Source organism: Salarias fasciatus, chromosome 15, assembly GCF_902148845.1.
Source record: "Salarias fasciatus chromosome 15, fSalaFa1.1, whole genome shotgun sequence".
NCBI classification, from domain to species: Eukaryota; Metazoa; Chordata; class Actinopteri; order Blenniiformes; family Blenniidae; genus Salarias; species Salarias fasciatus.
Genome location: NC_043759.1, coordinates 25,455,567 through 25,465,519, shown reverse-complemented (window position 1 = coordinate 25,465,519; position 9,953 = coordinate 25,455,567). Strand labels below are relative to the sequence as shown.

Genomic DNA, 9,953 nt, shown 5'->3' with positions numbered 1-9,953 from the left:
AATCTTTTCAAATTTATCTTAGATTGTCTTCATCTACAATTTATTTGACATTATAGATGTTTCAATATGGTCTGATAAACAGCACGATTTCCCTGATTGGAGAGATAATCTCCTCCTCCACCTTGGAGTATGGGTATCAGGCCTAAAAGTTCTCCATCCCATTGACTTGAACTCTTTCTGTGTTTTCTTTAGTCCTACGCTGGTCTATCAGGGACCTTAGGGAACTACTCTTACTTTCTTCATGCCTTTATTATCTATTTGAATACTTACAACCTTCTATTTTATTTTGTCCACTTGTTGACAGTTTTGTCAGGGATTCATTCTAAATTCAACTGAAACAAATATCTAAGGAACCAGAACCAATAATTCCCTTGATCTTCACTGAGAGGTATCTGATCCATCACAACGAGAATCAGTCTGTGGCAGCAGAGAATTTTCAAATAAGATCAGCATCAAAGTGATCTTAAATTAATGATATTACAAGATTCGATAGGCTTTTTTTTTTAGGGGAAATGAGAATCACTCCACTTTACTTACTTTTAGAAATATAGATGATCAGGTGAACTTTTATAAAAGTTCACCTGATCACGTCTTCTCTGGCGCCCTCTGGAGGTCAGCAGGAGTATCACTGAGTTTCTTATTGTTACAGTACCTGACTCTTACCAGTAGGTGGAGACAGATACTAACATGCAGACAGCATTTACCGTATTGGCCCGAATATAAGACGACTCCGATTATAACACGACCCCTATTTTTCAAAGATCATTTTGTGAAAAAAAAAATACTGAAAACAGGTCACTCATAAAACAACTTTTTATTATACAATTACTATAAACTCAAAACTCACTACTGAGATAACATTTCACGAGATATAAAATGAAAAAATATTACTACAGTATTGAATAAATATAGTCTCTTTCTCAAAATAAGAAACAATAAGCAACAAATAAGAACCTCAACGGGTCAAAACTTCATAAACAATGTAAATAACTTTCCAGTGCCTTCAGCTGAATCAGGCTCTGGTGGTGGGCATTCCGTCTTTCCGTTTTTCAGAGTATTCTCTCACCCGTCTATCAGTCTCTCTGAAGCGTCTCTCTCAGGACCACGGAAAGCTTTTCTCATAGCGTTAGCATCTGTAGGCGTTTTTTCTGTGCTCTCCAATTAGAACGAGGCTCTGCTCCACCAGACCTCCTGGCGGCTTGGCAGTAGTTTGATGACTCTGCTGCGTTTAAATCACCATCAGTTTAAAGTTGGTATCATAACTTCGCCTCTGTTGTTTGCTCAGTTGTCCAGCGTTCAGCCCCTTTGTTCCAGATGAGCTGCCATTTTTCATCAGATCATTTGATCTCATTTCATCGCTCCACTCGCTCTCTGGTCAGTGAAACTTTGGCTCCAGCGAGCGGCGCGGATGGGTATTGACCATCTACCGTAAGTCCGCGATTATAACACGACCCCACTTTTGAGGATGCAATTTCTGGAAAAAAACATCGTCTTATATTCGGGCCAACACGGTAATTGTCAGAAAGTGACTTCTTTAAAAAGAAAATTGATCCTATATATATATATATATATATATATATATATATATATATACAGTATATATAATCTGTAGTTGTATTTCTAACTGTTTGTCCTTTTTTTTATTTAATTTATTTTTATTTAATTTTCTAGAAGTACATTTGAAATGAATGACTTTTTCACTTTGAGACGTTTGGATTTCTTAAAGGATACTTTATTTTCAGCAAAATAAAGACAATTTTACCTAATTACAACATTTCAGTCCTTTCTCCAGCTCTGCTCAGTAATGATGTAAAAAATGCTTCAAAGAAAAAACAACAATTGACAAAGTATTTATTGAACACACCACATTCCGTTTCTTTTATACATTTAATAAAGATAGATATAAAGATACAAAATCAATACCAGTGTTTTGACAGATCTGTGTGCATCCATTCATTCGCACAAATTCCATTATTTTTGTTTCTAAAGGTGAAACAGTCACACTTTCCAACTGTCCATCGACGTTTCATCTTCAGGTTATTTTTCCACATCCTGATTTTTCCATTCCTGCAACAGATGAAATTAATTAGAACAATTAATTCATTTTTATAGATAATCACTGAAAAGCTGTGAAACAAAGAGAGGATCTCACCTCTCTGAGGCGACGTCACTCCTCCGACTGGATGGGAACTTCTGTTTTGATCAGTGACGTCAAATCTGTCGACCAAATCATCCCCACGTTAACACACACACACACACACACACACACACACACACACACACACACACACACACACACACACACACACACACACACACACACTCTCACACACACACACACACACACACACACACACACACACACACACACACACACACACACACACACACACGCCTTCACGGCGTCGCCGCGGAAACCACTCACCATCAAAGTCCACCGTGATGATCAGGTCGTCATTTTTCAGGTAATTTCGCCGCCTGAGGTCGAAGTGCTTCACAAAGTTCCTCCAGCCCCACGATGCACCTCTGTAGCAGCCGCAGGAGGCGTCGTACGTCCCCACCTTGGACGGATTGTCCCAGATCAATTTCCCATCTGATGTTGCTTGGGACAAAACAACAGGATAATCAGGCAAAGTTGGAAATGACTCTTTTAAAATCATCTGAAGAGTGGCACAAAAAGACCCAAACTGGTAAAATAGTTAAAATTTCGATGTTTTCCACAAAAGAAATGCTGAAAAAAAGAAAAGAGAAACTACTAAAATCAGATTAAAAAAACAGTCAAATGTATTGTGTTGTTCATTGTCTGAATTGTAACTGAAAATCCATTAATGCAGCAGAATAAAGTTTTTATCTGTGTTTCAGATCGAGAAATGAAACTTTATGAGACGTTCTCATTTTAAAGCTTAAATTCACTCCGAGGCTCCAGTGAAACATCATTTGGTAGAAATTAAGTTGCAAAAATGTCTGTTTTGGTTGTAAAGGCAATAAAATCGATTACTAAAATGAAGAACACTTTTGGAAAATGTAGAGCTGGAAACAATGTTCTGAATTACGGAGCACATCCAGAGGAGGAGGAGAGATATGACAAACACCTGTGTGATTTCTGGAATGTCTTTTTTCCTGTTAAATCCACCGTATTATCACTTTTACCTCCGTACTAACTGAAGATGTGCCTCCTCCTGGACTTGATGTCTTGTGCAGGCACACTGTGAAAATGTGTGGATAAAATTTACTCTTTGATATGTTCATTGTTTATGATTAAAAAAATCATCTTGATAGAGTCAGTATCTTCCATGAGTTGGCGTGAGAGTTCAGTGGCTGTTTTCCAAGCTAAATAATAATAAAAGATCTTTACACAGCTTAAAACAGCTGATCACATCAAGATAAGAGGATTTTAAAACACTGCGAAAGGGTTTATTGTTGTGTTTATCTGACTGTAACTGTGTGGCGGGATATGAGCTGCTTTATCTGTGGTAAACACTTCAGCGGTGCATTTATAAGCTTCGCCCTGTGGGGAATAATAAAGGATGTAAAAGGATTATCAACAAAAAAACTCAACAGTTGGTTTGTCAAACATGAGGCCCGTGGGCCAAAACTGGCAGTCAAGAGGCTCCAATCCGGTCAAACCAAAAATTCAAAGAAAACTGATTGCATGAGCCAGACCCCGTCAGGATGAAACACACTCACTGGTCAGGGCGGTGGTGAGGCTGCGAGCCGTGGACATCCTCAGTGTGACGTCGGGGTCTTGGTCCATCACCACCAGCGTAGCCTGCCTGTTGACCGCCGGCCACTGCAGCACGGCGTCGTTCTCCCCGCTGGCCAGGTGGAAGGACAGCGCGGTGTACTTCCCCGTGAAGTCAGTGTAGGTGGACACAGGCTGGACCAGGATCCCGTAGCCGTACCCCTCGGGGCTGTAGAAGCGGGGGCTCCAGAGGGCCGTGCTGGTGTCGGCCGTTTCCAGGATCTTGGAGAAGTTCTGGATCTTCCACACGGCGCTGGGGCAGCGCGTCTCCGTCAGGCTCACGTCGTCCACGTAAATCCCGCCACCGGAGGCCGAGGGCTCGCCTCGTATTGCCTGGAAGCCGTAGCGAAACTTCACTCCCACCTCCAGCGGGACGTGGGCGATCTTCCACGTGTGATCAGAATCCGCTGGGAAGCCAGGAAAACTGTCTGTTAGCCAAGATCTTCAGCAAAAGATTGATCTCAGGAGACAAATCGACAGAGAAAAAGTACCTGGAAGTAGGACTGTTAATGTAGAACTTATACTTTTACTTTTAATTAGGTATATATTTTGCTGCTGTGCTGTACTTTTCCTTAAGTGCTGAGGTTCTGAACTTCCTCCTCCACTGATTACAGTCATGCTGCACAGCAGCAGCCTTTCAGCTTTCAACTAGAAGACTGGCCTTGAGCTCTCCCAGAAGGTCTTCAGTCTGGCTTATTTCAGTAGTTAATATGGGATCAAACTATCCCACTGAACAACATGTTAATTAACCTTTGACTGCATGTTGTTACATTTGGGTTGTAAATCAAAGACAGCAGGTGTCTTGTAGGTGAAATGTAAATCCAGAAAACGCAGAAATATCTGGGAAGACAATGCAAATCAGTGAAGGTCTGAGCTCCACACAGACCTTATCACCACTTTGGGCACATGAACAGACTGATTTGTTGTGTTTGGTACATAACTTAGTGGGCCTGATGAGCTACATTACATATATTTACATACAGCACAAACATCCCAAACAGGACTTGATAAATGAAATGACAATGCTGATGATATCAAAATCATTACCGTACTTTAAAAAATGGGATTTGGTTCCAGTATTCAGAAATAATAAAAACGTATTGTATAGTCTGTGGTCCCTTTATGTGTCCAATCAGTATGAATCTGAGGCTGAAGAAGGGGTTGTACCTCTCTGTCAATAATCTCTGGTAGAATATTTCATCAATGAAAGAATCGTAGGAAGCTGCCTTCTGTCTTTGTTAAACTAACTCGGTGATAGATGCAGCTTTATGATATAAAGTTGACTCTGTAGCTATTTATCATGCAGCATCGAATGTAGGAAAGCCTCCAAAAGAAACCTCAAACACAACATAACAGAAGGACTTTATGTTGTTTCTGGATGTTCTGAGATAACTTCATTTGAATTTCATGTCTTAGTTACCGAGCAGCTGAAGAAATAACCAAATTAACTTTTGCCACCATGCAAATCTCTGTTTTTCGGCCTGTTAATGGATGAATTCATGTTGCCGCAGCACGAGCTGGATCGTTACCATAAAACGTTTGTGTCTTCCTCATTCTGCGAACGGTGCCCATGCCGTCATCCGTGTTCACCCAGATCACCAGTTTGTCTTTGGGGCTTCCGTTCATCTTGTAGAAGAACTCCAGGCACTGCAGCTTCCTCTTGGGGTACAGGATGCGGGACTCCAGCAGGGCGGACTCCTGAGGATTCCCCGACTTGGTGTCGAAGTGCATGAAGTACCCGGCATCTGAAAAACAAACAAACAGTCAACTCCTCCAGTAGTTTGGAGAAACCTCCTTCTGAATCGCCCTTCACACCTCTGCACCGTCCCAGCAGCGTGTGGTCCTCCGAGGCCTCGCTGCTCTTGGTGTGGACCCAGTCGCCGTCGTCGGTGGAGGGCTGGATCATCCCGCAGATGTTCTCAAGCTCAAAGGTGCACTGGTCCAGCAGCGTGAGCGGGGCGGCTGGGGTAGAAGACGGCCAGGACCTTTGCTTTAACTTGACCCACAGACTTGACGACAGCGAGTCAGACCGGCGACGCGATACGTACTGCAGTTGTACATGCGGTTGAGCCTGAGCGTGTCCATCTCACTGAAGTCCAGGTACTGGCCTATGATGTTCTGGAATGCGGGGATCTTGGTGGTGATGGTGGGGATGGAGTCGTTTTTGTTGAAGGAGAAGGGCCGGTAGTGCATGATGGATTCGTAGTCATACGCCGTGTTCTGATCGGTGATGAAGTTGTCTTCGTATTTATTGAAGTTGTGTTCCTTTCCTGAAGAGAATGCAGCGGTTTCAAACGACATGCTGCAAAAATGTCCCAATAAGAAACATCAGTACAGCTCCAGTGAAATCACTAAGAATCCCAAAGGTCATCTTACAATACCGTTTTGTTGAGAAGACTCTTCAATGAATCTCTGTTCCTGGACTCACCTTCCTCCACCTGGTCCAGCCAGATGTTGACGTAGTCGTCCCGGTCTGTGCGGGACTGCTCGTGGTAAAACCCCAGTGCGTGGAGGAGCTCGTGCTCAATGACGGCCTTGTGGTCACAGCCGGTTCCCAAAGACAAGATCTGACCGACCTGCTGGTCTCCAACAGAGGAGAAGCACCTGTGGCGACGGGAAGAGCTCACTCAGGTCGTTGATCACAAACGGTGGCCATTTTTTAGCAGCTTCCAGCATCCAAGGACATTTTATTAGGCTCCGGCTTGCATAAAAGGCTTCTTCCTTTACTCAAGGACATGAACTTTAATGTGTAATTAAAGGTAATCATTAACACGGCCATCACTTTACAGTACCCTCCTCGCTTCTCGAACTTGATGAAGGTCTTTTCTCCCTCGTAAGGCTTGAAGTCGACGCAGGACTTGAGTCGATACATCTCAAACGCCTGATGGACGCAGCCTTTGGCGTTCAGGTCTGAGGGTTGAATGAAGCAGTCGGGAGAAAATGTCACATACCTTTGGCCTTGTGCAGACTTCCCCATCAGTCTGTCCAGTTTATTCAAACTGGTGGGCCTTTCTTCAATCTTGGACAGTGTTGTTCTGTTCTTTTAAAACCATTTAGGTCAAAGTTCGAAGTTGTATGTTTTCTAATAGAAAAGGGTCTCCAGAGAGGACTTCATCTTAGACTCTACATCTGTCTGTTATCCAGTCAGCGGCCGTTAAATAGTTGAATTTCCATGCAATATTCATAGTGCAGAATATTCTGGTGCGGTGTGTTTGTTTGGGCTTTGTACCATTTGCTTTGTGGGGTGGCAGGCTGCATTGGAGCCTTGCGCAGGCCCATGGGCCTTATGTTTAACCCCTCGGCTCAAGAGTGATTGCCAGGTGTGGTTGTGGCTCAGCTGGTTGAGGGTACAAGCCTCCACCTTGCCCCGTCTGTGTTGCTGTCATGATTATTGTGTAGATGCGGTAGGTCATGTAAAGACTGCTATAAGACTGCTGAAGGGGTGTATTGTGTAGGACTGGTGTTGTAGACTCATCCAAATCTTTTCAAGATGATGGGTCTTTCTCCTTGAAGTGTTCGTTTAGCTGGGTTCATACATTTGTAGTTACGGCGGTTTTACCACGTCAGAGAAACTCACCCAGATCATCACCCAGAATGTACGGAATGGGAAACTTCCACCTGTATCTCTGGTCCAGCAGAGCATTCCTCCCCCCCTGCTGTAAAAACATTTTTTTAAGACCGACTTTATCTGCCATCATAAACCTAATCATTTGACAACAATGCGCGTAGTGCCGGGTGCAAAGAGATCAATCCGAGCAATAAAACAATAACGCTACTAATACGACATAAAGGAAACTGCTCTTTAAATCAAAACAAATAGCTTCAAATATAAACTCACTGGGATTAAAATGTCGCCTTCCATGAGGTTTTCCTTCGACCCTGTCGCAAGAAGTAAAAGCAGACCTGTCAGGAAAGAGTCTCTCTGGTAATGAAGCAATCAAACGCTGAGTCTCACCCTTGTTTAAGATGGGGTTCTCATCCTCCCCGTTCTCATAGACCTCTGTAAAACACAGAATTCACTTAGAGCGTCTTATCATCTCCATAAGCTTTCAAGCCTTTCCTGAATAAAGATGATACTCGTCACGTACCGTGCACTACAGGAAGAGCTGGTATCTGCACAAAGCGAAACCGACAAGAGTCAGCATGGAGACCATGTAACGAGCGCTGGAGACACACGATGAATCCATACTTACAGCGACGGAGCAGGCCAGAACCAGCAGTCCACACAGCAGCAGGAGTCTCTCCATCACCATGTCGAGCAGCAGCAGGGAAACCGTCCCGCGGTAGAGGTGTGGTGAGACCTTAAGACGTGGATGGGCCAGCTGTAAAGACCGACTGCAGGACTTTGACTGATTGGTGTCGCGTTTTATACCTGCCTGTGTTCGTTGGTCACACCCCAGACTCCTCTGCTCTGCAACAGCTCAGCAGTGATGTGTTAATGTTTGAAGATTTTGTGTGGTCAGCATTCAGAACTGCTGCCACGCACAGTGCCTGCAGGCTGATGGGGCGACGCGAGGTTCGACTGAACCTCATGTTACCAGGTTCAGCCTGTTCTGTCGACTCAAGCTCCCTTTACATGACGTTTCAAATGAAACGCTTAATTTTTGTGTCAGAAAAGTTTCGCATTTTCACAGAAAAGCCCTGAAAAAGAGATGTTTGTTTACACTGGCATGTAGTTAGCATGTACAGCGGCTCGTGGGTGCTGTTGGATGTTGGACATTCGTTATTCCAGGTGACCCCAGGAGAATATTGCCTGGAGGTCACGACAACATCGTCTATCTATACACACACACACACACACACACACACACACACGCGCGCACACACACGTGCACAGGAGAACTATTTACTATGGCAGTGGTGTTCATTCGCAGCAGCAGTGTTTCCACCACCAGCAGGAAGGCGGGCCTGAGTGTTTCCACAAAATTCCACTTCCAGAGCCATTCTGAAAAAGTTCCATCACCAGAAGCTCCATCCACTGCTGTTGCATAAAAAGGATGAAGGTAAAGTGTTTTCAAATATGCCTTTGAATTGATTTGTGACAAATAACAAAAAGTATTAGTGACACTGATGAGTACTTCCAACTGTAAATGTAAGTCCACACCCAGTTCATGTTTGGTCTGGTTTCTTTTAGCTGTCCAAAAATAAGCATGTGAGGTTAATGGCCTGAATATGAGTGATTGTGAATCAACAATCTAATTCTCTCTACTTGTTTTTCTTATATAACAGAAACAAATTAATTTCACACTTGACCTTCAGTTTTATGAGTTTAGGATACATTATGTAATCATGTACAGAGGTGGGCCGTCAGGGCCTGCAAAGCCTTCTCTGCTGGCCTAAAAAGTATCTGAATTACAGACTGATGTAAATTATATTTTGTCCATGAATACTTACTAAATGATTCCAAACAGTATGTTCTGGTTCCTTTCATAGTTTTCCCGTGGTTGCGGTGCTTCCAGACATGTTTTTTTTTTCATATTAAATCATTTAACCAATCAGATTTCAGGAATCATATGTTGCCAGGGTCAAAGAAATCTGCCTGAGGCCTTCACAGTCCGTTCTGATAGCCCAGTAAAGTCAAGTAAAGCGTCAAACAGACAGTTGCTTCAACCAATCAGATTTCGAGTTGGCGACTCAGCACCTTCTAGCTAGCGTACACTAACAACAGCAGACCCAGGCCTTCTGATTTACATTCACCAAGAGATACAGTAGGTGGCAGTATGCACCTAAGTTGTTGGTCGCCTGCCGCCAGTGGCGGACTGTGCATTTCACACTAAGGCCTTCAGAACAGATCCGCCTGAACCAATCCACCTCTCAATAACTATTTTATGTCTATAAAAAAAAATCTTATTATACAGATATGCATATAAAGAGTTGTGCAATGTGGATTGGGTGGCAGCCTACGGCAAGGTGCCCGGCGACCCGGTCCTCAGACGCAGAGACAAGCTGTGGGGACATGGAATGTCACCTCGTTGGGCGGGAAGGAGCCCGAGCTTGTGAGGGAGGTTGAGAGGGACCGGCTAGATAGTCGGGCTCACCTCCACACATAGCCTGGGCTCTGGAACCCAACCTCTCGAGAAGGGCTGGACTCTCCACTTCTCTGGCGTTGCCCGCGGTGAGAGGCGGCGGGCTGGTGTGGGTTTGCTTATAGCCCCACAGCTCAGCCGCCATGTGTTGGAGTTCACCCCAGTGAACGAGAGGGTCGCATCCC

At 44.0% G+C, this 9,953-nt stretch overlaps 1 protein-coding gene across 1 annotated transcript; it reads right to left on the bottom strand.

Annotated features, from left to right (window-relative positions):
• Positions 1-1,898: 1,898 nt before the first annotated feature.
• Positions 1,899-7,995, bottom strand: LOC115401499 (meprin A subunit alpha-like). The gene is made up of 14 exons (XM_030109752.1): positions 7,936-7,995; positions 7,831-7,855; positions 7,698-7,742; positions 7,581-7,621; positions 7,320-7,395; positions 6,535-6,652; positions 6,171-6,346; positions 5,791-6,012; positions 5,558-5,704; positions 5,272-5,487; positions 3,688-4,149; positions 2,426-2,602; positions 2,153-2,217; positions 1,899-2,067 (listed from the first exon to the last, which is right to left on the bottom strand). Exons 1-13 carry the CDS (start codon positions 7,993-7,995, stop codon positions 2,168-2,170), a joined length of 1,815 nt encoding a protein of 604 aa, XP_029965612.1. The 3' UTR covers positions 1,899-2,067; positions 2,153-2,167.
• Positions 7,996-9,953: the final 1,958 nt, after the last annotated feature.

Excerpts from the sequence above, each read along its gene's own strand:
- LOC115401499 (XM_030109752.1), bottom strand. The coding sequence starts at position 7,995 with ATGGTGATGGAGAGACTCCTGCTGCTGTGTGGACTGCTGGTTCTGGCC. Across the intron at positions 5,488-5,557 it reads GCTGCTGGGACGGTGCAGAG|ATGCCGGGTACTTCATGCAC; the intron begins GTGTGAAGGGCG and ends TTTGTTTTTCAG. Across the intron at positions 2,218-2,425 it reads CATCACGGTGGACTTTGATG|ATTTGACGTCACTGATCAAA; the intron begins GTGAGTGGTTTC and ends TTTGGTCGACAG.